Raw genomic sequence first — 27,938 nt, 5'->3', positions numbered from 1 at the left:
TAGTCAAATTATCACGCTGAAAAGTAGGCCTATACAGTCTCAGAATCCTGGTAAGCTTTTAAAGAACGATATTAACTGTGGGATGATTTGAAATATTTTTATCATTGCGAAGGTTACGATTTTAAACGTAATGACAGACCCATCACTAAAGCACATCTTGAAATAAAATAATAAATGCATAAATATACGCATGTCCATACCAATACGCATGGATTAGTGATGTAACTACACATAAAAACATAGACGTGATCATTCAGTTCTACTCTGGCTAAATCTTAAAGTTTTCCTAGATCCTTTAGACGTGTGTAGCACAGCGGATTTCTTACTGTGTTTTATCACTATACTAAGGTATATTTTACTTTTTATGTTACAAGTATTCGAACATTCAACTCCATGGATATCGTAAAAAAATAACACTGCGATGAAGCAGTATAAACTAAACAGTAACACACTCTACATGGGCATACCAAAGAAAGGCACATGCATAGCACATTTATAATGTGAAATTCATATTAAACACTCACATGAATGTATACCCGAACAATCAATCAATGTAGACTCAGAAGCAAACACGCCAGTTAGACCTTACATACTTTGCCACAATTTTTATCATATACACAATTCCGTACTTCCTGGATACCAAGGATAAATGCCACTCCTTGTCGTCAGTCGCCACACCATTAGTCCAGTATTTTATCTCTCCTATACCCAGTGCCCCAAGGGACTGTTGGACATGAACACCCACTTTTTATCTGTCCTCACTTCACCACAAATTACAAAACCTTCCTCTCAACATCCTGGTCGGTGACTCGTCACCAGGTCTTCCTTTCTCATCTCTCCTTTTTATTTCAGTAGTTACTCTTCCTTATTGTTACATATTTTAGACAAACTAATCTCTCCTTTTATTACTTTTTGTCATCCTTCCTTTTGTCAAGGAAAGGTTTATTCATATTCTATACAAACAAATCTTCCATTTTTCTCAATATCGGGAGACTGTTTCAAATAACCGTTAGGCCTAACATGCCAGCCGGTGTAGTATAAAAAATACCTTTGTCCCCTTCAACACGTTACCATCATCTACGATTTAAGACAGCTAGCCTACATTATAGCAATCGTGATGAACATTAGAATGAATTGTTTTCTTCATTAAAATGAAAGGAATATCTTAATTCAACACGGCAAACCTTAATTAAACATATAACCCGGTTATCTACTAAACTTTTTTCTTTATACTAGGAAGTTTATAATGTTAAGTGTCTCTTCAGTTGTCAGTATCTCACTGTTTGACGTTTGAACCCGATCACTACTTTTAAAATTAATCAAAGTCTTAAAAGTTTCTTAACTTATACTTAAATTTCATTACGAAAACAATTACATCTTGACGAGTGTTTTTTTTTTCAAGAATAAAAAGCTCAGTAGTCTAGTCCTATGTTGTTTTTTCAACAAAAACTTAAAATATGAATACATATTTCGAAAATTGAATGTAGACTGATATATACAAAAGTATATGAAAAAGATTACCGAACTCTTATCACCAGAGCTTTAATATTTTAAAGCTCTGGTCGAATAATGCACATTGTAAACATAAAACCGGACAGAAAGAATTCGTTATTTATTGTGCATTTTGACGCTGCATTCCTCCGAAAAGCCCAACGACTAAGTTTGTTCATCATTTATATCCACGATCTATATTACAGTTTATATTTGGCCGTGTTTGCTCCATTCTATGAGGAAGTTCAAGGGAATTACATGGTTCGAAATACTCGAGTTCGTCACGCGGAAGTTAAATTCCTCACCACTCCCAAAACTTCATCGATTATCGATGAAACTTTTAGTATTGCATCGATGATGCCTCGCCTACAGATATCCATATTAGACGAGAGAGAGAGAGAGAGAGAGAGAGAGAGAGAGAGAGAGAGAGAGAGAGAGAGAGAGAGAGAGAGAGAGTTAAATTCTGGGAGTTTTTTATTCAACAGTTGAAGGTTTAAATGTGGAAATGCTGTATTAATATCCTCAGGAGTCACCTTGTGTAAAGGGGATTGAGCTCTTGTTTGAATATATGAATTAAATAACTCATTTAAAATATATAGGCCTAATACTCCATGCCTTGCAACAGCTAATATAAAAGTCTTACAAAAACAAAAGCCGGTTTCTACAATGAATTCCGCTGACCGGCCTTAAATGGCCAGGAATGCTGTTTGCCCTCTTTCACTTGTCCAAGGTCATTCTAGACGTCGCAGGATAAGTGTTCCGTTGAGAGAGAGAGAGAGAGAGAGAGAGAGAGAGAGAGAGAGAGAGAGAGAGAGAGAGAGAGAGACTATTACAAACCAAATACAGCATATATAATTTAATACTTTACAGCAAAGGTTGTCAAAACGTGAACCAAAAAAAAATGATCACCTATTAAAACAAAGTTGAGAAACTGGAAACTGTAAAAACGCCTGCTCTCTATTTTTTATCTTTAAAATAGTAAAACCCATCCTACTTTTATATACCAGAAGCGATCGTCAACCCCTTGGGAATCCTACGCGGGCTGAATAAAAACAGAAGGGATTCTTATACTGTAGGTCTAACCTGCCCGCACCTGCTCCTTTGATTTGCCTTATTTCGCGCGTCCCGACAAACTCCTTTCACCGCCCCAAGCTCCTGGTAACACTAGCTAGCGCGCACTTACAAGTTACACATGGGTCTAGGTGTAGGAATCTATACACAATGGATTTTAACAATAACACTACCATTTCTTGCATTTCTTTGCCATTAATCCGTCTGTGTAGCAAAATGCCAAAAGAAACTATAAAATGTAATTAATGATTGTATGGGGTCCACCAGATACTTGAACTAATTAATATGATTTTGATACAAAAATGGTTGCGTTGATGATTATGATGACAAGAGCTTGCAAATACATATTCATCCACGGATATAATTTGTGAGAGAGAGAGAGAGAGAGAGAGAGAGAGAGAGAGAGAGAGAGAGAGAGAGAGAGAGAGAGTTACGCATAGGTCTAAAAATCTATAAACCTTGGGTGTTCTCAATAACATTACTATTTCTTTGCTATTCATCTGTCTATATAGCAAAAGGTCAAAGGAAACTATAAAATGTAACTTATGATTGAATGGGGCCCACCAGATACTCTAACTAATTAATATGATGATACAAAAATGGTTGCGTTGATGATTATGATGACAAGAGCTTGCAAATACATATTCATCCACTGATATAGTGTGAGAGAGAGAGAGAGAGAGAGAGAGAGAGAGAGAGAGAGAGAGAGAGAGAGAGAGAGAGAGAGAGAGAGAGAGAGAAAGAGAGAGAGAAGGGGGGGTTGTCCCTCGTGTACTTTTAACCCAGCTGCAAGGTAATAAATTAAATAAAGTAACTAAATATATGACTTCTAACCGCTCGATGATAATAAAAAATAATAATAATAATAATAATAATCATAATAATAATAATAATGAATATCCTACAATCATCACTACTACCGATATTATACAACACTAATCTTCAATGATTATGAGATTAATACTTCCGTAAAGAAATATGACGCATTTAATTCACCTTGGATGTACAAATCCTTTCTCTATCGTCTATTAAAAAAAATAAAAAGGATAAAAGGTTAAGGCTATGACCAATGTAACACGATTATAAAACATCAATGACAATTTCTTCCATTCAACGATAGAACTACATCTTTAAATCTATTATTTTTTTTTATCTATACACACGTCCGTAAGACAGGAAGTATAAACACCCGATGTAAATGTTATAAGTCGGATGTTAACATTCAAGTTCAAGAGAATGACTTGATGCTTTTCGAACTCTTCTGTAATTTTATAAGTCTTTATATCCCTTTTTTTTTTGGGGGGGGGGGCCAGCCCTGAAAGAGTCAAGCTTGATTCATTGGGCTGGTAAAACTCCTTCTTTTAATAATAATGTGGCATTTACCTTTCCTTATAGATCACCTTGTGTGATGATGATCTTTCAGGAAGGGTATGGCAAAAAAAAAAAAAAAAAAAAAAAAAACTTGATACTTTTACGTAACATTTTACATAAGTAACAATTCCTATTTAATAAGACAATTCTACCTAAAAAAAGTTACAATGCTTATTTAATAAGGTATATAATTAATTTAATACTGAATAAAAATCATGGAGGTACTGTGCCATGTCTTGAATGAGAGCATCTAAAATATTTATTCAATAGATCTTTAATTCCATACCCCAAAAGGCCAGCTTTCAACATATAAAAACTTAAGTAATTAAAAGATTGAAACCAACAAAATACTGGATAAACAACAGCTGGGTGGGTACACATCGCCCAAGAAGAGACTTTTTTTATGCAACGCAAAAAAAATATATATTTTAAAAAATGCGAACGTTGAATGAGTAGCTACTCACACTTCAAAAACAAATACCCGATAAACGTGAAAGTGAACCAGTATGGAGATATATATATATATATATATATATATATATATATATATATATATATATATATATATATATATATATATATATATATATAAGGCTGTATAAAAACCTAACATAGGGATAAACAATAAAAAAAAGTTTTAAGTGCCGGCGTAAAGAAAAACCTAAATTCACCGTCCGTAAATATAATTCAACCAACGAAAAATGCAGGTATATCCTTCACTGAAAAAAAAAATGGGTACACATCATGGCTTACCTGTGTTTCCTCTTTGTTTACGCATATAGAAGCTGCTCGTCTTATGTAACCTTCATCGTCAATCAAGCGTCGACGGGAACAGCAGCCAGTAACTTTATACTTTCCGCCAACATTCGCTCTACTTATTGATTTGTTGCAAGGCATCGTGCCCTTCAAGCGTTCGATATGAACGCTCTCCTCCTGACGAGTTAAATCTTCTTCACTTTGTCGGTCTAACTTTTCCTGTGGTAGCAGATGATTCTCCTGGTGGGAATGATATCCCCCGGGTCGCTTCTTCCTACTTCTCGGACAAGGACTTTTCTTGCTCGAGTCTGGGCTCTCGTCTTGACCACTGTCGAAACTCGAACTTTCCTCTTCTGTAGTTAAGCTTCCTCTCATTAACTCTCTGTTGAAGACACGTTCGTTAGTAGGGAGAGCAGTTCCGGCACCTTCTTCCTCTTTGAGAGGGTTAGGCGGGTCATTGTTATTGTTATTATTGTTGTTATTTGATAAACTTGCAGATGGAATATTTGAGTCATTGTTCGAAATTTGATTGGCTGGTTCTGGCGAGACGCACTTCTTAAACCTGGTTTCGATAATAGTGTATTTCTTAGACGACGGTTTTTCAGTGGACGGTTCGATAGACAGAGTAAACAGAGGCACCCTAGTCCCACTGTGGCATGCGTAGGATTGAAGACTCTTTGGCACAGGCGAACTATTTATATTTTCCACGTACGTCGACGGATGCGTCGAAATGTATGCAGCTGAGGTATTGCTGGTCCCAGTTGCATGCACCTGGGGAATGGTCTCATTGTGTTTCATTCCCCCATTGCAAGCAGAGGAAGTCCCAGTAAAGTGCTCGTGGCAGGTCAAACCAGACTCGCCTGACATGTCACCTGACTTGCACCTCCGTTGGGTAACATTTAGATTTCCCAAGGTATTAACAACTAAACTCTCTTTGGTTGTCTGGGCGTGCATGTTTGTAATAGCTGTACATGTAACAGGGGCACCAGTAGTTTGGTCTAATTTCTGGCTGCAGTAACCGTGAGGTAATGTATCGTAGCTTAATGGTAGGTTTGGCAAAGGAGTGGCAGGTTCCGGGTGATCCCCACGATTGTTATTACCGCATATAGGGTCCTGCAGGAGGTATACTTGAGACGTTGCAGGTAAGGAACCCGGAAATGATCTTCGGTGAACAAATGTATTTTGCGGATCCAGGTCGCTTTCTTGATTATCTGAGTTCGTGCCCGCGGGAGTAGGAGATAACAATGAACAAGAAACTCCTAATGCTGGATTATTTGAGGGAAGGAAGCAAAACTGCAAAGGGTTAGAGTTTAGCAAGGATGTCGCGTAGCTGGGAAAGCAGGAGCTCTTTCGTGGGGGGAAAGGAGACGCCGAGGGTTGTGGAAGTTGGCCCTTGGGAGTTGGAGGTTGAAGATGGGGGCTTAAATCTTGAAGTCTACACCTCCACCTGTGTTGTCTATCCAGAGCTGCAGTCGACATCTGGACAATTCAGCATCACCGTTGAGTTCTAACGAAACTGTCACGGCCTAACAAGGCCGATAAATAATCAATCTTTTTTCTGGACACTCGACTTTGTATGGTTTTGGAATGTTACTCTCCGTACAACGTGACAATGTTTGAGTTGGTTTTAAAACGTTTGCACTTGTCAATAAGTTAACAAGATTATGTCATTAAATTGTATTTATCAATATGAAAGTATCAGTGAAGGAGTAAATAACTTTGTTACATCACATTGACAACATTCAGTAACTAACGTTTTCGTATGGCAATTTGAGATACAGTCATAACGTACTAACCAACACCTTGCCTATGCTTTACTGAGGAAGTTAGGGATTCCTCGCCAACCTTGGCGAGTAGGCAGTTACAGCGAGTAAGCGAGTCAATATCGACTCACTTTAGCTGTGTTTGCTCTAACATATCACACAATTTTATGCTGATACATAATCTGTTCATATTTGTGTAATCCACCAGTTTATTATGAATAGGAAAAAATACAAAATTAACTACAGTATGATATATGGTAAACTTATTAACTATTACTTATATGAATTATAAGGTTTTGTGGAAAGTAGAGAATGATACCATCTTGAACTCTACTAATGTAAAATGTGATTTATTATGATGAATTATACCATAGATGGCATTATTGTGAATCACGAAATGATTAGGTTAATTTAGGCTAAGTAAATTCTTAGACAATATCCTCAAAGTACTTAGAATTCTATTACGTTTAACACAATCAGGATTCCCTATTCTCTGTGACGTATTCACCGATTCACGTTGATGACGTCATTGTTGACGCACGCTGCCTCATCAGCTGGAACTGTAAACATGCAATCGAAAAACAATAATTATCATTAAAAAAGAGTGTATGTAAAATATATTTTACGTTTTATAAAAAGATTGCATTTATAATATTTATTTATATAGTAAATTAATGAGTTTTTAGCCCAATACTATTTTAAAAGAGGCAGATTTAGGTCGCAACCTTCATAGGTTTTAATGCGACTACGAATAAAGTCTGAGCTGATTGGCTAAGCTAGATCGCCATATTCACCGAAGAATGCTAGGAAAGTTCCGAGGAATACAGTGCTGTTAACGCCCAAATTTAAGTCTTAGGTACGTTTCTTACGCTCTAATTTGCATTTATTCAACACTGGTTTTACAGTGAAATCAAATATATGAAATGGAGACTTATATATGTTAAGAGAGGCGAGACTGCGCAGAGAGCATTTGAAATCGTCATTCCGAAGAAGTAGCTCACAACATAATGACGTTATTTTAACATTAAATGGCAAATCTGGGTTCATTTTAGGTATGCCAAGTCACGAAAATATGTAGACCATGTTACCTACATATGTATGGTATGGTGTTGAATATTTGAAGGGATTTAAAGTCCATGTTGAGAGGTTGGATTTTTTTTTCATACGCCCTCAGGTTGGCAGTGTTAGCCTGGGTCGTCGTAACAAGATAATAGTGAAATTTCCACTAGAAAGAGATGGCTAAGCTTAATACTGTTTGTCTGTTGTTTATCACTTGATATTAAGATTATGATTTCATTAAGTCTTATATAAACTTTAATGCATTAGATTATGCCTAACCTAAACCTGACTTAAAGCCTATACTTTTTTTTTAACGTAGCCTATTGACTTAAGCAATGCTTTAAGTTATATCTAGACATAGTTTAGTTTTAGAAGACCTGTAAATTCATAAATAGTTTGTGCTAAGTGCCTTATTTAATAGTTTGTGCAAAGTGCCCTATTGACTTATCTACCAAAACTAGGGTAACTTACTAGCTACTGTATGGCAGTATGTTGAGTATCCTAACTAGCGAAGAATATATTGATGATTATGGATTAACAAAAAGCTTTACAAGAAACTATGAACGTTGTCCCTTATTTCATTGTTGTTAATCTAGATGGGTAAATATAGAGCATACTTTTTTTTTAAAATAATCTAGAAACCCCAGTAACTTGCAAAGCAAGCTTTGACAAATTAGAATGACCTAATTTTGGGAAATGGTAAATCACAAGCAAAATCTGCTGTAGGTTTGGGAGCCCTTGTATATCAGCGGCCAGTTCCTCCAGCGAGCATAGAATATGGATACTAATTAACCCTAAACTCCCCCCCCCCCAACCTAACCTGCAAGCTATAGCCTTACCTAATGGTGTGTTTATGTGAGTCAGAAAATTGATTATTACAATATAGTTAGAAAAAAAATAAAAAAAAGTCTGTGATCCATGAGACTTTTAGAATGTTACTTTTACTTTTAAATATGTTTTAGTTTTTAGTTAGGGGATAAAATTGTGGTTAAGAATAAGATTTGCTCCTATGCGTAAACAAACTTTTCTGCCTTCTAGATAGAGAAATTCGTCAAGGCAGCTGGAGTTCCAGTTGAAGTCATTAATGAGGTCCTTTAGTTAACGGCAGTAATCGAGTGCTGGCAAGTAGCCCCACACTCACTCCTGTCAACACCGTAATAAGAGTATACTGTACTGACATACTGTTACGTCCTATCCAAGGCTGTTTAGTGTTAGTGTTAAAACGAAGAATGAATTCGCATCCAAGTGAAATTGTAGATGTTGCGTCGATTTATGGTGAAAGTGATGATACATTCATGTTTACAGGTATACATAGGAACAAATACTTTTTTAAAGTAATTTGTATTTTTCCTACCTACTGTATACAAACTCTAGGCCTTATGATATCAAACTTCCCACCGCAACCCCCCCTCTCAACTCCTGAGCCGAAGGTCGAAAGTGAAAAGTCTATGACAGGAGAGTGGGCGGGGCTATTTGTGTGCAATCCCTACCTGTCATTAATTACCTTGTTAATGAATTCAACAGCCATTCCAGCTCTGCTGAAGACATTCCCTGTTCTATAGGTCTCACTTTTGTATAGCTAGGGAAAAAAAAAAAAAATTATCCTTTTCATTTTAATTGGTTAGTTTGTTTCAAATAATTCGAACCTTCGGTTCTATAGAAAATTAATAATTTTAGTAATAGTAATAGAAGACCCCTTCTAATAGTGGGTGATCATAGGCGGAAACCAGTGTCTCTGGGGGAAGAAAAACAGAAAACTCATGAATTAAAGTTCTGGGGTGTATCCTAATGTTATTTGGAACACTGGGTCTTTCTCTGACCAGGGGTATCCTCTCCTCATATAGAATGTCATATCAATACAAAAACCTTCAATATGCAATCTTTATTTGATTAAACCTCATACCTATTTCTTAAAAAAAAATCCAAGTCCTCGGAAGGCTTTCATTTGATAAAAGGGGAAAGCCGACCTCAGACAATCTAGATCCTTCACCCCGTGCCACAATCTTCGTTGATTACTCCCTGGTCAATCAACAACTGGAGGCTCTATACACGATGGCTGTGCAGGCTTACGGCTAGGATCTTGCTGAGATAGAGTAGAATTTGTGGTTTTCCCGCTAGAGGAAATATTTCAAGACCGTAGTTTCCTCTTTCCCTCTTGCTGCTTGTCCCGTCGGGACCTGTGGAGCACCAGGTATGGTGACAGATCAGCTTGCTTTCATTCATCACTCCTGCAGAAGACTTGAGGATTGGGCATGGCGATGGATTCTGTTTGGTAAAGTTTGATTTTATCTTCGGTCAAATATCCTCGCCTTCTTAGCCAACCCTGAGGATCCATGTTTCTCATCAGATATAACACCTTGGAGTGTGTTGGCTGTGCAGAATTGGTTCAGTAGAGCTTCTGCCCCTTCAAGTTACCATTCGGTTTTATCTTTGGTCAAATCTCGCTTTCTTGGCCAACACTGAGGATCCCGTCAGATATAACACCTTGGAGAGTGTCGGCTGCACAGAATTGGTTCAGTAGAGCTTCTGCCCCTTCAAGTTACCATTCAGTGAACCAACCAAGCCTTAAAGAATTCAGATGTCATTTCCCCCAACTGTGAAAGGCTTTTACCTAACAAAGTTTATTAGCTTAAGACTGCAGTTGAAGGTCTTTCCCTTTCCTGATAGAGGAAATAAGGTGAATGACTGAAAGGGGGAGAAGCAATCGAAGGCTCTTGATGCCTTCTATCGTCAATTGTTCGCCAAATGCTATAAGCAAGGTTCTTTACCTTTCAAGATAGGCTTGCAATTCTCCCAGAAGAATGACTGTCACCCCACCCATGCTCCCCTACTTGGAGTACAGTAAATAACGGGTACCTTCTCTAAGTAAAAGGGCTCGACAGCACTGTCAAGGCCAGCGATCCTTAATCTCCCTCTGGACTCGGTCCAGTGAAGAGCGCTTATAAGAAAAATTCAACTTCTCCTTGACTAAGGAAGGACCGGGATTAGAACGATAGTGAAACCTGCTTTGCGGCGCCCCTAGACTTCTGCTCCGGATTTTCTGCCAGCTGTCGTCTGTGTTGTGCTATAGTGGTTCTGGGGAGCATTTATTCCTTCATCATCATGTCCGTTCTTTTGTGAACCATGCCCTCAGAACATGCGTAAACACTATCAAATTAAAAATCCAGCGATGGCATCCATTGCAATCCTAAGTGTGGGCTGCCAACTCTGAGTTTGTGGCCCACCAGTGTGTCAGGTCAATCTTAAGCCATCCAGCGATAATGATAAGGGAAGAAGGCAGTCCACCCACGACACCTCTGGTGAGAGGATGCCAATAACTCAGGCGAGGGATTACAGAGGCAAATGTGGAGTGGTTAATATTTTACGCTCAGATTTCCCATTTTTTCAATCGGTTCTTTTTTTCACCCTTCTCTTATTCTTACACCAACTTTGTCTGAGTCCCATCGTTAGAAGTCGACGAGATTGGCCCTATGGGCTGAAGTCCAGGCTTTAATAAGAAAGGATGTGTCTCCAATCAAACACAAAGGTTCTCCAGGCTTTTTCTTCAATTGATCCACATAGGAAAGCTGGAAACCAGTCTTAGACTGGCCATGTCAGAACGAGTCCTACTTCGGCAGAATCATTTCCATCTAGAAACTGCATTCATAAGTGATTAGGCGGCCAAGCCTTGAGATTTCATGAGGACGATGCACCTTAGGAGGTAAGCCACGAATTCTAGTGCATCCCGCCTGGAGATATTACCTCCGATCTGTTGGGGCAAGCAGGGTATTCTAGCTTGTAGTTCTTACCTCGGTTTGGATTGCTCCTAAACTCTGAGCCATAACCCTCTCTCTGTTATCAACAATGGCATTAGACAGCAGATTGGTTCTGAGACACTTGGCCAGTTGGCTAATATTGACAGAACCAGAGGAGCTCTTTCCTCCTTTGCCGTGATGGACCTCTCTAAATTTGACTTGTTCCGTAACTGAAATACAAACCACGCTATTTACATGGGGTAATTACTTCGGCGTAGCTGAAATGACGAGCCATAAGAATTTTAACGAGGGTTCACTACCCCTCCGCTAGTTAGCGGGGGGTAGGGAGGGGTAGCTTGCTACCCTTTCCCCCTCACACACAGTGAGTGCTTCACTTTACTTTTGGCTCGGAGAGACGACAGACCTGTCTGCGCTCTCCTCCGTTTTTTACTGCCATAATCTGTTTTGCTTTTTCTTTCAGTGTGTGTTTGAAGTTGGCCTCTATTCTTTCATCATGCGTATGTGCCCTGGACAAGCCGGCCGCCCTTGTGGTACCTTTATGTCGGCCTTGGACACCGATCCTCACTCCTTATGCCCTCAGTGTAGGGGCCAACGGTGTGATAGGTCTAATGTATGTATCGAGCGTAGGGAGTTGTCTACCTCCCAGTGGGAGAGGTTTGCCCGGCGACGCAAGAAGGAGGCTAAAAGGGATATTTCTCCTTCAGAGGCTCCTTTGAAGAGAGAAAATCCCAAGACTTCTTCCGTAGCCCTTTCCTCCTCCGAAGCTCCCACTCGAGCGGTCTCTCCCGAGAGGCCGGCGAGTGGTAGCGTAGACCGTATTGCTGCTGACCGATCCCGGGGTGCAGGAGAGGTAGTTGCCTCCCATAGCAAGGCAGCTGCCCCTCCTCCCCCAAAGGAGGATTTAAATATTGATTTTCCTGTTAATAATAGTAATTTATTACAGCTTTGGGCTTCCTTGGGGCTTCAGGGTTCGCCCTCCAGGGAAGCCCTGTTTGACATGATCAAACTGGGTGCGGCTGTTAAACAAGCGCCGACGACAGCAGAGATAGATCCTCTGTCGGTCGTTGACGTTGTTGTGACGTAGGCATCGAAGGTTCTGCTCAAACTCCTGTGCCTGTTGTTGCTGAGGTAGCTGAAGGCTTAGGTTCCCCCCTCCGAACATCCTTCGAGGGAGGAACTAAGTCCTACGGTCTCTTCTGCCAGTGATTCTCCCCCCCGGGGGAGTTCACTAACAGAGACTCCTCTGCGGAGGCCCTACGAAGGTCAGAGTTCTGATCCAACAGTCCCTCGTGGGCATATAAGGCGGAAGGCTCGCCCTCCCCTTCGCCGTAGAGGCCTTCCTTCTCCTCACAAGGGAGTTAGGAGGCGCCTCTTCGGCTCGTCATCCCCGCAGTCCTCTGCGGAGGAGACAACTCACCGATCACCGTTCCTGCCAGCTACCACCTTAGACCTCTCCAGGGATCGTTCGCGATCCCCGTCGGAAGATGGTCATCCTTAGGGACTTTGTAACCAGTCACCCTCCAGACATGCTGTCCTGCCATCTCCTTTCAAGGAGGATGCGTGCCACGTGCCATCTAAACCTGTCATTGCGCAGGCACCAGTTCCTTCGTGGCAAAACTGCGCATCATACCCTTGCGCACCAGGTTATACCTGCGCGCCCTTCTGCTGTTGCCGCTGACCCTGATTTAGCGCCACGGCGCTCACCTGCGCGTAAATGTTCCAGTTAAACGCCAGGGTTCCCCTGCGCGCCCACAACCATCGGCGCGCCCACCTGCGCACGCGCTCGCCTGCGCACACGCGCCTGGCAGTTCCTGACAAATGCGCGGTCCAAGAGGCACCTAAGTTAGCGCACAGGCGCTCACAGGTGTCTCTAGACGTCAAACGCGCGGTCCAAGAGGCACCTAAGTTAGCGCACAGGCGCTCACAGGTGTCTCTAGACCCCCAACACTCTTATACCACTAAGAGTGATGCGCGCCAACCTCGCCCTGTTCCTGTTATAGCGCAAACGCGCTTGCCAACGCACCAGCGCGCTTCTACATCACAGCGCGCAGTCCAGGAGGTTCCCAAGATAGCGCATGGGCGCTCACGGGTTCCCCTGGACTCTGCTAACGGCGCGCAATATAAAAACTGCGCACAGTGTTCCAGTAGCACGCGAGGTTCCAGCTGCGCGCCCAGTTCCAGTTGCGCGCGACGCGCGCCCACCTACACGGCCAGTTCCTGCTGCGCGCCCATCGCAACAACGCACACCTGTGCGCCCACATCCTGATGCGCGCCATGCGCACTCACGATCGCCTAAGGCAGCTGCACAACCTGCACACCTCTCGCCTGCGCGCCAACGCGCGAAATCGCCCTCGCGCTATCGCCAGGCGGCACAATTGCGCCCACACCCGGTCGTTACAGACACGCACCAGCATGCTACCACGCACTCGCGCTCATCAGTAGCCCATCAGCCCACTGCGCGCCCTCACATCCAGCCTTCTACCCCTCCTTATGGACAGCTCCTGTGCGACAAACGCCCTCGCCATCTCCTACGCGCGCCCGTGCCCCCTCCTGCGCTTCCGCGCAATCACGCACCCTCAACCTCGCATGCCCACGCCCACACTCACGCGCGAGCGCGAATATCCTGCTACGCATGATTCATTTACGCGTGATCCAGATCAGGGCTTTTCACGTGATCGGCGCAACGATCGCCAACACGATCACGCCCAAGTTACATCTGGGGTACAGGCGGACAGGTCAACATCCCCCCCCCCCCCCTCCTCGCCGGAGGAGGGGAGGTTTCCGGACAGGTCGAAGGATCTTTCTTCTTCCTTCATTGCAGATTCTCAACAGGCGAACCCTCATGTGTCGACTCCTCCAAGGGATCAAACGATCTCCTTCCCTCCAGAGGGAGTATCTGACAGCGCGACTGTCAGCCAGCAGCCCTGGTTTGGTACCATTGTCAGAGCGCTTATGCAGGCAATGAAGCCTGTGCTTTCTGACTTGGGTCACAAATCAGTGGCAACTTCCTCCCCCCTGAAGAGGAAGAGAGGAGTCCCAAACGTGATAACTTCTCCAAGGACTATCCTGTCCCCTCGCAAGTCCTTACGTAAGGCTCCTACCCCACCTCAGACTTTCTCTCCCTCCTCTGCGGATGAGTATTACCCATCCTCAGGAGAGCCGGAAGATCCGATCCGTTCCCCCATCGCACCAATGGGGGAAACTCCGCCGCTTCCTAAGAAGTCCCCTCGTGTAGAGGTGGCGAAGGCCTTACATCCTTCATTGCTGGAGTCCTGCATCCCTCCTAGGAGGGAGCCGAAGGACTCGAAGACTGTTCCCAAGTCTTCCGCAAGGACCCGACAGGAACCAGATAGACCTTTGGAGAACGTCCGCAAGTCTCCCCAGGAAGAGCCTCTTAGGACGGGAGACTTCGCTGCCAGTCCATCAGGAAGAGAGCACCAGAATTCAGAACACGCGTTCTGGCAAGTCCTGACCCTCATGAGGAACCTCAATGGGATCCCAGACCCAGAGATTCCTCCTCGTGAAGGGAAGGATATGGTCCTGGACCGAATCTACGGCACTTAGAACCCCTCTAGGGCCAGTGCAGCTTTGCCCTGGTCTCAGGAGATGAAGAGTGCCAGAGACAAGGTCGAGGGCCAGCTCTCTGAGCTTGCCTCCTCCAGTAGATCCAGTGCCGGTAACAAGCTCCTCCCTCCTCCTCGAGTACATCAGAGGAGGTACTTTGAAATCCTAGAGGAGACTTGTTTGAGTCTTCCAGTACACCATTCGGTGGAAGAACTCACTGGGGGAGTCCCTCTTGAGAGACTCTCCAACCGGTAAGTGTCCTATTCCGCAACTGAGATCCTAAGCCAGGAGAAAGTTGCGAAGTGTGCCATGCAGGTAACTTCGTGGCTGGACATCTGGCTGGGATCTCTGGGCATCCTGGTACGTTCTGAGGACCTGTCCAAAGAAAGTACCAGGAAGGCACTGGAGACATACTTACTCTCAGGCACGCGAACCATCGAGTTTCTGGCCCATCAAGTCTCGAGCTTGTGGGCCAACACGATTCTCAAGCGTCGGGACGCAGTGGCTGAGAGGTTCCACCAGAAGGTCCCCAGTTCTGATGTTAGCAGGCTCAGACACTCTTCCATTCTCGGTAAGAGCTTGTTTGAGCCAAAGGACGTGGAGCTAGCCTCTGAGAGGTGGAGGAAGTCCAATTAGGACTCCCTCATCCACAAGGCCCTGACATCGAGGCCTTACAAACCTCGAGCAGCTCAGCAACCCCGTCCAGCTAAGGACACTAGGAAGACAACGACAGTGATGCAGGTGTCTAAGCCCTTTCCTGCCAAGGGCAGAAGGGGCAAGAAGTCCTCCAGGGGAGGAGGCAAGAATCCTAGAGGGAACGGCCGAGGCCGTAAACGCTAGGATTGGCAGTCCCCTTGCATGTCCACCAGTGGGGGGATGCCTACAAAGTTGCGCGACAAGGTGGCAGCAACTCGGGGCAGATACCTGGACAATTTCCGTAATCAGTCAGGGTTATCGCGTCCCGTTCATCTCATGTCTACCTCCCCTGACAGCGAATCCAGTGTCATTGAGCTCCCTTACCATGGGATCGGTAAAGGGACAGGCCCTCCGGGCAGAAGTCGAGACCATGTTGAAGAAGGACGCTCTCCAAGAGGTTGTGGACGGGTCCCCAGGCTTCTACAGTCGACTCTTTCTTGTGAGAAAGGCGTCTGGAGGCTGGAGACCAGTCATCGACCTCTCGACACTGAACGGGTTTGTCAAACAGACTCCGTTCAGTATGGAGACGGCAGACACGGTCAGGCTTGCAGTGAGACCACAAGACTTCATGAGCACACTGGACCTGAAGGACGCGTACTTCCAGATCCCAGTCCACCCGTCTTCAAGGAAGTACTTAAGATTTTGCCTAGACGACAAGATCTACCAGTTCAAGGTGCTGTGCTTCGGTCTCTCCACAGCACCCAAAGTGTTCACCAAGGTGTTCACCCTGATTTCATCATGGGCTCACAGGATCGGCATCCGTCTCCTCCGTTATCTGGACGACTGGCTGATCCTAGCAGACTCGAAGGCAACCCTTCTTCGCCACAGAGACAAGCTTCTCGAACTTTGCCAAGATCTAGGGATCATGGTAAACCTCGAGAAGTCCTCTCTGCAGCCCTCTCAGAGACTGGTATACCTAGGCATGGTCATAGACACCAATCTCCACAAAGCCTTCCCATCAGACGACAGGATAGCAAGGCTTAGGAAGGTCGCGAGACCTTTCCTCACACGAGATAACTTCCAGCCCAAACGTGGTTACGTCTCCTCGGCCATCTCTCCTCCCTGGCCCGTCTGGTTCCCAAGAGTCGCCTCAGAATGAGATCTCTCCAGTGGCGACTCAAGTCGCGGTGGAATCAAGGACACGATTCCCCGGACACCCTGATCCCTATGTGACAATCGGAACAGACGGATCTCCAGTGGTGGGTGGCAGACGAGAACCTACGAAAGGGATTGGATCTTCTCGTCCTCCCCCAGGACTTGATGTTGTTTTCGGACGCATCAAAGAAAGGGTGGGGGACCCACGTTCTGAACCACAGGACCTAAGGCCTGTGGTCAGAATCAGAAAAGTACCTTCACATAAACCTGCTAGAAAGGTTCCATCAAGTCCTGGCGGGCCACTCTGTGGTAGTGATGAGCGACAACACCACAGTGGTGGCTTATATCAACAAGCAGGGAAGTACCTTTTCAGAACAGCTATCCCATCTTGCAGTAGAGATACTGAGATGGTCCGAAGTCCACTCGATCACACTAGCAGCTCGCTTCATTCCGGGCAAAAGGAATGTGCTCGCCGACAGTCTGAGCAGAGCGACACAGATAGTGAGTACCAAGTGGTCTTTGGATCCTCAGATAGCCAACAAAGTCCTGACTTTGTGGGGTTCCCCGACTGTGGACCTGTTCGCTACAGCGCTGAACCACAAGCTCCCCAGTCCCGGATCCCAAGGCTCTCTGGCAAGATGCCTTCCAACAACGGTGGGACAACATCGATGTGTACGCCTTTCCCCCGTTCTGTCTGATGAGGAGAGTACTCAACAAGACCAGAATATCGGTCAACCTTTCAATGACCCTCATAGCTCCGCTATGGCATCACGCAGAATGGTTCCCGGACCTTCTGCAACTCCTTACGGAGCCTCCAAGGGAACTTCCTCCACGTCACGAGCTACTCAAACAACCACATGCCAACATCTTCCACAAAGCCGTAGCTTCGCTTCGACTTCACGCCTGGAGACTATCCAGCATCTCCTCAAAGAGAGAGGATTTTCGCAACAAGTTGCGAACAGGATGTCTGGACACCTGCACAAGACATCTGCAGGGGTCTTCCAGGCAAAGTGGCGAGTTTTCTGTGGTTGGTGTCGTGGAAGGTGTATCTCTCCACTCGATGCCAGTATTCCAGCAATAGCGGAGTTCCTCGTGTATTTGCGGGAGGAAATGCGCCTTTCAGTCTCGGCAGTGAAAGGCTATCGCTAAGCCTTAAGTCTTGCCTTCAGGCTCAAAGGAATGGACATTTCTTCCTCGCTGGAACTTTCTCTTCTCATACGAAGCAATGAACTTACCTGCCCTCAGTTGGAAGTGAGACCCCCTCCTTGGAACGTGGTTCGAGTTCTCAGGTCTCTAAAGAGACCTCCCTACGAACCACTATGCCAGGCTTCAGATTGCCACCTTACTTGGAAGACGGTGTTCCTGCTAGCTTTGGCCTCAGCCAAGCGAGACAGCGAACTACATGGTCTCTCATATGACATCGCCCATTCAAGGGGATGGGGGGAGGTAACGTTCAGGTTCATCCCTGAGTTTGTTACCAAGACTCAGAACCCGGGGGTGCCGGACCCTCGGTTCGACTCTTTCCAGGTTTCGAATCTCCGTTCTGTAACAGATGACCCAGACCATCTCCTACTTTGCCCAGTAAGGAGTCTGAGGTTGTATCTTAAGAGAACAGCTGCAGTTCATCCCCAGGTTCAAGCCTTGTTCGTGAGCACTGGGAAAACGAAGAGAAGGGTCACCAGGAATACCATCTCAGCCTGGATTCGCAAGGTAATACACCTGGCCTTGAATCCTGACCCTTCTCCGTCACTTCGCCCTAGAGCGCATGATGTCAGGGGCATAGCTACGTCCCTGGCCTTCAAGAAGAATTATTCAGTGACGCAGGTCCTGCAAGCTGGGGTGTGGAAGCGTCAGACCACCTTCACAACCCACTACTTGCAAGACGTGACCCACAGGAGGCTTGATACGTTTTCTATGGGTCCTGTGGTGGCTGCACAACAGCTGGTCTAGACCTCAGGCTCCTTAATGGACAAGTAGCAGAAGGTTGAGGGCATTGTAACCCAGTTTTAGTCTGCATGAATGAAAAGGTATGTCTGGCCCTTATTCTTTTCTTCATCCTCTCCTCCCTTGGAGAAAGCAGCATCCTGGGTTCTCTGCACAGCTGACCTCAAACCACTACAGGTAAACCATGTTTCCTTGTGTTCCTAGTATTAAGTGTAATACTGTCATGTCCCCATACCCTGACGAGGTGGTATTGGGAGAGTCCTAGCCTAGATTTCCATTTGAGAAACTCCAGGTCAACTTCCTAGGACGAGTCACTTTTCACCTTCGCATACACCTTACGTAGGCCGCAGTAGTTTCACAGCCGCTAGCGAGGAGCAGGGATTCCCTATTGTCTGAGTACGTAAACACTCGAATATGGAATCCCCGGCAAGCCAAAGCCAATATGGCAGGGATTTACCACCCTTCCTAAGGGTTAAGTCACCCCATGTAAATAGCGTGGTTTGTATTTCAGTTACGGAACAAATGACAAATTCGTAGATAATTTGTATTTTTCCTAACTATACAAACCTTAGCTATTTACACATATTTGCCCGCTAGCCCTGTCCCCCGGGATAAGTCCTACCTCTAAGTAAAGTGAAGCACTCACTGTGTGTGTGTGAGGGGGGGGGGAACCCCCCCTGCTAACTAGCGGAGGGGTAGTAAACTCTCGTTAAAATTCTTATGGCTCGTCATTTCAGCTACGCCGAAGTAATTACCCCATGTAAATAGCTAAGGTTTGTATAGTTAGGAAAAATACAAACTATCTATGAATTTGTCATATCAGGACAAATTGAGAGATGTTTCCTTCACCCACAGAAATTCTCACTGATAATAAGGCGGTAGTCTGCCTTTGCTAAGATACGTCTTACTTATCATTTTATTGGTAAGGTGCAGTGTTAATGATAAGTTTTTTATCCATCAAACTTTGAAATTCTTCATTTTTCTTTTTTAATTTCAGGTGTGTAAGAAGCTAAGAGTCTACATAGATGACCCTGGGGACCATGAACCATGACACCGACAGAGATGATCTCATACAGGTAAGTATCCTGTTCATGTATTTTAATTTCTGCCATGTAACTGTATGTCTGTTTCTTTAGTCAAAATACATCGGTATCAGAAGTCAGCAAAACAAACTTATCTTGGATTCACTTGAGGCTTGAATTTCATCATATTTTAACCTTTTTTAAAGCCAGAAGTTGGTAACCATATATATCTTGTACAAGATAAGGTTATACTCCATTTTATTGAAGCACACCTGCCCTGTCAGTTAATCTCTAAGAATTTTTTGGCCTTAAATACTCGTGAAAACTTTTTTTGCAAAGTACATGGGTCAATTATTCTACGCTACTGTATATATACAGTAATGTACAGTAAATTAAGTTAAGGAGTTTACCAATTACATTGTATGTGGGGAAAATAGGTACTTTGATATCAATGTTTTCTAAAGTTTGTTAGCTAGATAAATATCCTTGAGTATCATCATTCTAGTATCAGGTGAGGAACTTTGAATGTTGTCAGTGATGATAGACTGCTATTAATTAGATTAGAGTATCGTAGCTTAAAAAGAAAATATTGATATGGCTTGTGACGACCCACAAAAAAGAGCTTGGAAAGTATGTCATAGCTTTTTCCTGAATTTGCTATGAAATCAAAGATGGGTTTTTTGAAGTCAAAGACGCCAGATCTAACAGAAAGTTTAGTCATTGGAATGATAGTGGCATAACTAAGAGCTTTGCCTGTATACTGTATAAGCGTACTTTTTTTTTTTTTAAACAAAATTTGTGATTATAGGGATTATAAAAATTGTCTAAATCAGTCTGATGTAGAGCTAGCTACCTCAGTTGCGATAACAGTGGTCCACTAAGGCTATACATTATTCAGCACAAGTATATTTTATATGGTGTCACACTGAACTTAATTCCAGTCACAGGCAAATTAAGAACATAGCCCTCCCAAATTCCTGGAACAATAGTAATAGCGAAGAAAGATTGACTATGAGTCTTAAGTCCTTGGTAAGGGAGGTGGCATAGCAGCCGAGTAGCTGGCATAAACCACTGCAAAGCAACATCTAACCTCTTATACTACAACATATATAGGACAAGGATACAATGATGATGAACATAATCAAAATCTAGGGAATAATGTTATGCAGCAACATGCTCTAACAGCTCCACTAATTTTGATTTTGTCAGCATGACTGTTAATCTGAATTTGAATCTGTCAAGTAATGAAATAGGAGTCCCATATCATCCTTCACACAGCCATAAGTTTAATCATTCAGCTAAAGAAGGCTGTGTCACTAGTAACCAATGTGTACAACACCCATTGTATGAAAATCATATATAACTTAGGAAAGCCTGTTACAACAGTTGTAAAAACACATCCTAAAGTAAAAGAATTTATGTCTCTTCACTTCAAAACTTAGATGTATCATGGTTCCAAAGCAAATGCTAATATCAAAGGAAGAGTCATATGAACAGGCACACTTTTAGAAGTGTAGATACCCATGCTATAACTGCAGTGTTTTCCCAGTTGTTGCCAGATGAACCAGAATTTTATGTGCAAAGGAACAAGGTAGTCAAGACAATCTCTGTGTTGCTTATGCACATCTGGAATGGAAAATGTTACACTCAAAACAATATTCCATGCCTAAGACTAGAGAAGATAATAATGTGCAGTATGTTTTGGTTGAAATATTTGCCACATACCATGCATTGTTTTATAAATTAATAGCTGTTTCATCAAAAGTAAGCCACTGCAATAATTATCGATTACAGTACCGTTGATTACATCACTGACCAAAGTTCAAGTCATCACCATCACATGTCAAAAGTGAGGTGCCAGATGCTGATACTTTTAATTATTATTACTAGCTAAGCTACAACCCTAGTTGGAAAAGTAAGATGCTATAATCCCAATGGCTCCAACAGGGAAAAATAGCCCAATGAGGAAATGGATAAACGATATGACAAGTAATGCATAATTGAAATAAAATACTTTAAAAATGGTAAAAACATTAAATCAGATTTTTCATATATAAGCTTTAAAAAAAACTTATGTTAGCCTGTTCAACATGAAAAGATTTGCTGTAAATTTGAACCTTGGAAGTTCTACCATTTCTACCTCATTTCACAACTTGGTCGCATCAGGAATAAAACTAGAATACTGTACTTTGTAGTGTTGAGCCTCATGATGGAGAAGACCTGACTATTAGAATTAACTGGATATCTAGTATAACGAACAGGATAGAACTGTCCTGGAAGATCTGAACGTTAAAGATGGTCAGTATTATGAAAAATCTTAAGTAACATGCATAAAGAGCTAATTGAATGACGGTGCCAGAGAATGATATGTAGATTGGAAATAAATTTAATACACTAAGTTCCTGCCCAACAAATTAAGATGAGAATCAGCAGCTGAAGACCAGACAGGAGAACAATGCCTGAAAGAAGATAGAATTAAAAAGTCATATAGGGTTAAAGAAACTTTATCAATGCTGAAATCTGGATGTTGAGGAGCCACTGTCCTTGACCAACTTACAATCATACTTTAAGTTTTGTTAGGATTCCACTTCATGGCCCATAATGTGCACCATGCAGTAATTTTAGCTAGATCTCTATTAAGAGATTCAGCAACCTCAGATCTACATTCAGGAGATGGAATTGATGCAAAGAGAGAAGCATCATCTTCATATGCAACAAGCTTGTTTTCTAGGCCGAACCACATGTCAAGTGTATATGATATGAAAAGTAATGGGCCATGAACACTACCCTGAGAAACACCAGATATCAGATTCCTTTACTCACTATGGTGCTCATCAACAACCCTTTGTGGTGTATTACTTAAGAATTTAATAATGAGGCTAAGAAACAACCCACCCACTCCCAACTATTTGAGTTTGAAAACAAGGGCCTCATGATTAATACGGTCAAAGGCAGCTCTAAAATCAAGGCCAATCATATGAACTTCCAGACTATGATTAATGGATGTCTGTACTGCATTGGAGATTGTAAGAATTGTATGAAGAAGAGATAGTCATCTGGATTACGGTAAGAAGGAAATTGAATAGTTCTCATACTGTTTAACCCTTTTACCCCCAAAGGACGTACTGGTCACATACATATACCAAAGGCACTTCCCCCAATTTTGGGGGGTAGCCGACATCAACAAGAAACGAAACAAAAAAGGGGACCTCTACTCTCTACGTTCCTCCAGCCTAACCAGGGACTCAGCCGAGTTCAGCTGGTACTGCTAGGGTGCCACAGCCCAACCTCCCACATTTCCACCACAGATGAAGCTTCATACTGCTGAGTCCCCTACTGCTGCTACCTCCGCGGTCATCTAAGGCACCGGAGGAAGCAGCAGGGCCTACCGGAACTGCGTCACAATCGCTCGCCATTCATTCCTATTTCTAGCACGCTCTCTTGCCTCTCTCACATCTATCCTCCTATCACCCAGAGCTTTCTTCACACCATCCATCCACCCAAACCTTGGCCTTCCTCTTGTACTTCTCCCATCAACTCTTGCATTCATCACCTTCTTTAGCAGACAGCCATTTTCCATTCTCTCAACATGGCCAAACCACCTCAACACATTCATATCCACTCTAGCCGCTAACTCATTTCTTACATCCGTTCTCACCCTCACCACTTCGTTCCTAACCCTATCAACTCGAGATACACCAGCCATACTCCTCAGACACTTCATCTCAAACACATTCAATTTCTGTCTCTCCATCACTTTCATTCCCCACAACTCCGATCCATACATCACAGTTGGTACAATCACTTTCTCATATAGAACTCTCTTTACATTCATGCCCAACCCTCTATTTTTTACTACTCCCTTAACTGCCCCCAACACTTTGCAACCTTCATTGACTCCCTGACGTACATCTGCTTCCACTCCACCATTTGCTGCAACAACAGACCCCAAGTACTTAAACTGATCCACCTCCTCAAGTAACTCTCCATTCAACATGACATTCAACCTTGCACCACCTTCCCTTCTCGTACATCTCATAACCTTACTCTTACCCACATTAACTCTCAACTTCCTTCTCTCACACACCCTTCCAAATTCTGTCACTAGTCGGTCAAGCTTCTCTTCTGTGTCTGCTACCAGTACAGTATCATCCGCAAACAATAACTGATTTACCTCCCATTCATGATCATTCTCGCCTACCAGTTTTAATCCTCGTCCAAGCACTCGAGCATTCACCTCTCTCACCACTCCATCAACATACAAGTTAAACAACCACGGCGACATCACACATCCCTGTCTCAGCCCCACTCTCACCGGAAACCAATCGCTCACTTCATTTCCTATTCTAACACATGCTTTACTACCTTTGTAGAAACTTTTCACTGCTTGCAACAACCTTTCACCAACTCCATATAACCTCATCACATTCCACATTGCTTCCCTATCAACTCTATCATATGCTTTCTCCAGATCCATAAACGCAACATACACCTCCTTACCTTTTGCTAAATATTTCTCGCATATCTGCCTAACTGTAAAAATCTGATTCATACAACCCCTACCTCTTCTAAAACCACCCTGTACTTCCAAGATTGCATTCTCTGTTTTATCCTTAATCCTATTAATCAGTACTCTACCATACACTTTTCCAACTACACTCAACAAACTAATACTGTACCTCTTGAATTACAACACTCATGCACATCTCCCTTACCCTTATATAGTGGTACAATACATGCACAGACCCAATCTACTGGTACCATTGACAACACAAAACACACATTAAACAATCTCACCAACCATTCAAGTACAGTCACACCCCCTTCCTTCAACATCTCAGCTTTCACACCATCCATACCAGATGCTTTTCCTACTCTCGTTTCATCTAGTGCTCTCCTCACTTCATCTATTGTAATCTCTCTTCTCATTCTCATCTCCCATCACTGGCACCTCAACACCTGGAACAGCAATTATATCTGCCTCCCTATCATCCTCAACATTCTGCAAACTTTCAAAATATTCCGCCCACCTTTTCCTTGCCTCCTCTCCTTTTAACAACCTTCCATTTCCATCTTTCACTGTCTCTTCAATTCTTGCGCCGGCCTTCCTTACTCTCTTCACTTCTTTCCAAAACTTCTTCTTATTCTCTTCATATGACTGACCCAGTCCCTGACCCCACCTCAGGTCAGCTGCCCTCTTTGCCTCACGTACCTTGCGCTTTACTTCCAGCTTTTTCTCTCTATATTTTTCATACTTCTCTATACTATCACTCTGCAGCCATTCTTCAAAAGCCCTCTTTTTCTCTTCCACTTTTACCTTCACTCCTTCATTCCACCATTCACTGCCCTTCCTCATGCTGCCTCCAACAACCTTCTTGCCACATACATCACTTGCAATCCCAACAAAATTTTCTTTTGCTAACTTCCACTCCTCCTCTAAATTACCAGTTTCTCTTACTCTCACCTCGTCATATGCCATTTTCAACCTTTCCTGATATTTACTTTTTACCCCCGGTTTTATTAGCTCTTCAACCCTCACTAGCTCCCTTTTACATCCACCTACTCTATTCCCCCACTCTTTTGCTACAACTAATTTTCCTTCCACCAAAAAATGATCAGACATACCATTAGCCATACCCCTAAACACGTGCACGTCTTTCAATCTTCCAAACATTCTTTTAGTTATCAACACGTAATCCATTAATGCCCTTTCTACTACTCTTCCATTTGCCACTCTTACCCATGTATACTTATTTTTATCTTTCTTTTTAAAAAAGCTAGCACTTATTAACATCTCTTGTTCAACACACATATCTACCAGTCTCTCACCACGTACTGGTATGTTTCACAAAACCCATCCCTTTACCCCCATGGACGTACCGGTACGTCCTTGCAAAAAAATGCTATAAAATTTTTTTTTTCATATTTTTGATAATTTTTTGAAAAAATTCAGGCATTTTCCAAGAGAATGAGACCAACCTGACCTCTCTATGACAAAAATTAAGGCTGTTAGAGCAATTTAAAAAAAAATATATACTGCAAAATGTGCTGGGAAAAAAATAACCCCTTGGGGGTTAAGGGTTGGAAATTTCCAAAGAGCCTGGGGGTAAAAGGGTTAAAGAGCCATGCGAGTACACAAAACTAGATGCTTGGACTAGATATGAATTGCATCGGGCATTGCGCTTGCTAGTAGCACAGCTGCAGGTGCGAATGGATGACGGGACACTTTCTTAAAGATCATCACATGTCACAAGAAGTCCAAAAGGTTATCCAAGAAGAAAAAACTCAGGTGCATGGTAACTCTTGAGCTACATAACAAATTGGAGTGTTATAGAACGGGCTAAAAGAACGCCTGACTTCAGGATTTGGTGATCAGAGAAATATTCATAATATACAGTTTTGTTTTCAATAATCTTTGCTAAATGTTAGCAATTTTCTGTAATTCCCCCCACCCCCATTCCTCAGCATGAATATTTTGTATGAGCTCTTCCCATTATGGATTAAGAAAAGAAATACAATCTTACAATTACTGATCTGAAGGCAAGCCACATCAGTGAAAAAGATAAGATTAGAGAATTTAGATTTGGGTTGTTGATAAGATGCATTGATTTTCATTTAGTTTTGTTGAGATATAAAAAAGGAGCAGGAATCTAAATTTGAGATGAATAAACTAAACCTAGTAAAAAATAACCCTTGAGTAACTGGGATAAAGATATGATTTGATAACAACAAAATACAGATGATTTAATACCAGATGTAGTCGAATAAAGCATGTAATCTCTCCAAGACTTGAAATACAGTAATCGCAACAGCGTAATTGTTAACAGATAGAATCATCATCTTCTATTAAAGTGTTTTTTTTTTTCATTTGTATGGGGTAAGCACAGTTGCCTTCTTTTTGAAAGACTTCGCTTTGGCTTTGGGTTAGACTGTAATCCAAATCGGCTATCCTGCCTGGCATCTCTGACCAGAAAGGATATTGTCTTGTCAATATAAGATCTTGATAAAGAGGGTATAGCATGTCGTGAGGTCCAAGCAATTTGCTAGATCATCACCGAGTAGTGTTCCAACTATTTTCATATATCCTGATCTAATTTTTACCTCATTAAACAATAAATCATTTGAAACTACCATGTTAGAGAGTCAGAGAGTGCAATTTAGTGGTCAGATTAAAATACATAGAAATTGATAACATTTAATATCATTTAAAAGTGTATAATATATTTACTATGGTTGTGCAATTTCTCTTGCAGCTAGAGCCGTTGGTGCATCAAGTTAGTGGCCATTCATCTATGTTTGTGCTCGATGAAATAACTGTATGCAAGCCTCTCATCGGCCGAGAGTACAGATTTTACCGTACTCTACCCCCAGAAATGAAAAAATATACCCCAGAATTTCATGGGACCCTCCAGGTGGTACTGCAAGAGGCTGGAGATGGGCTCACTCTGGCTGCATTACCTAATGAACAAATGAATTCACTGAGGAGTAATCAGGGAGCACTTAAACATGGGTAAGCCATATAACATTTCAAAGTTATACATGAAGTATGGAGTATTTACTCAGTAACAATTTTCATTATAGTCTAAATTCATTAATATATTTTTGTTCCGTAACCGAAATACAAACCACGCTATTTACAAAGGGTTATTACTTTTAGCGTAGCTGAAATGGCGAGCCATTAGAATTTAACGAGGGTGTATTACCCCCGCGCTAGTTAGCGGGGGGGTAGGGGAGTGGTAGCTAGCTACCCCTCCTCCCCCTCACACACAGGTGAATACTCACTTTCACTTTGGCTCGGACTGTGACAGACGTCTCTGTCTTGGTCCTCGCTTGGCAGCCATTGTCTGTTTTGTCTTTACTTAATCGCTTACTTTTCTTTTACTCAATATATATGTAAACATGTTTTCATGTTTGTATATATATTTGAGTATAGAAATAAGTAAGTTTCCTTTTCAGATGTGTGTGTGTAGTGTACGATATCTACGTGGAGGCCTCGGCAGTTAGGCCACCACGGCCTAATTTTATGGGTTGCGATCGAGTTTGACTTCGGTCTTTCTCTCTCTCTCTCTCTCTTGAGGTCGTTCACCCTTTTACTATGTTTTACTACGCCCTTGTAGCTTCCTTCCCGTGTGGGTGGGGTTGCTACGCCGTACATTTTGTCTCAATTAGTTTATGAATCTAATTGTAGTTGTTAATTTTTCAGCTTGTAGAACGATTCCTTTCGGGGTTTTCGTTTTTTTCTTTAGTGTTCATTCATTTTTAATTTACATAATTACATAGTTACATAATTATAATTGTTATAATTCTGTTTTGGTTACAGCTCTCCTTCCGCGAGTGTAAGTGGTTGTGAG

General features: G+C 42.7%; 2 protein-coding genes across 4 annotated transcripts in view; one reads left to right on the top strand and one right to left on the bottom strand.

The window, feature by feature from the left end:
- Positions 1-6,521, bottom strand: part of LOC137620517 (uncharacterized) — a 133,615-nt gene extending 127,094 nt beyond the window's left edge. The window contains exon 1 of the mRNA XM_068350707.1: positions 4,687-6,521. Within this exon, the coding sequence (XP_068206808.1) occupies positions 4,687-6,168 (1,482 nt within the window). The 5' untranslated portion in view covers positions 6,169-6,521. The remainder of the gene's footprint in view (positions 1-4,686) is intronic.
- Ip6k (Inositol hexakisphosphate kinase) overlaps positions 5,785-27,938 on the top strand; it is a 34,624-nt gene continuing 12,470 nt past the window's right edge. The window contains exons 1-3 of one of the 3 annotated variants that reach the window (XM_068350709.1): positions 5,785-5,831; positions 19,563-19,641; positions 26,841-27,097. In XM_068350709.1, coding sequence (XP_068206810.1) covers positions 19,591-19,641; positions 26,841-27,097 — 308 coding nt within the window. In that variant the 5' untranslated portion in view covers positions 5,785-5,831; positions 19,563-19,590. Of the gene's footprint in view, positions 5,832-7,090; positions 7,309-7,482; positions 7,505-19,562; positions 19,642-26,840; positions 27,098-27,938 lie in introns of those variants that run through there. The other 2 variants (XM_068350708.1, XM_068350710.1) reach the window with 2 other exon arrangements.

Source organism: Palaemon carinicauda, chromosome 27, assembly GCF_036898095.1.
Source record: "Palaemon carinicauda isolate YSFRI2023 chromosome 27, ASM3689809v2, whole genome shotgun sequence".
NCBI lineage: Eukaryota > Metazoa > Arthropoda > Malacostraca > Decapoda > Palaemonidae > Palaemon > Palaemon carinicauda.
Note: the sequence above shows the minus strand (reverse complement) of the source record. Positions and strands in the feature narration are given on the sequence as shown.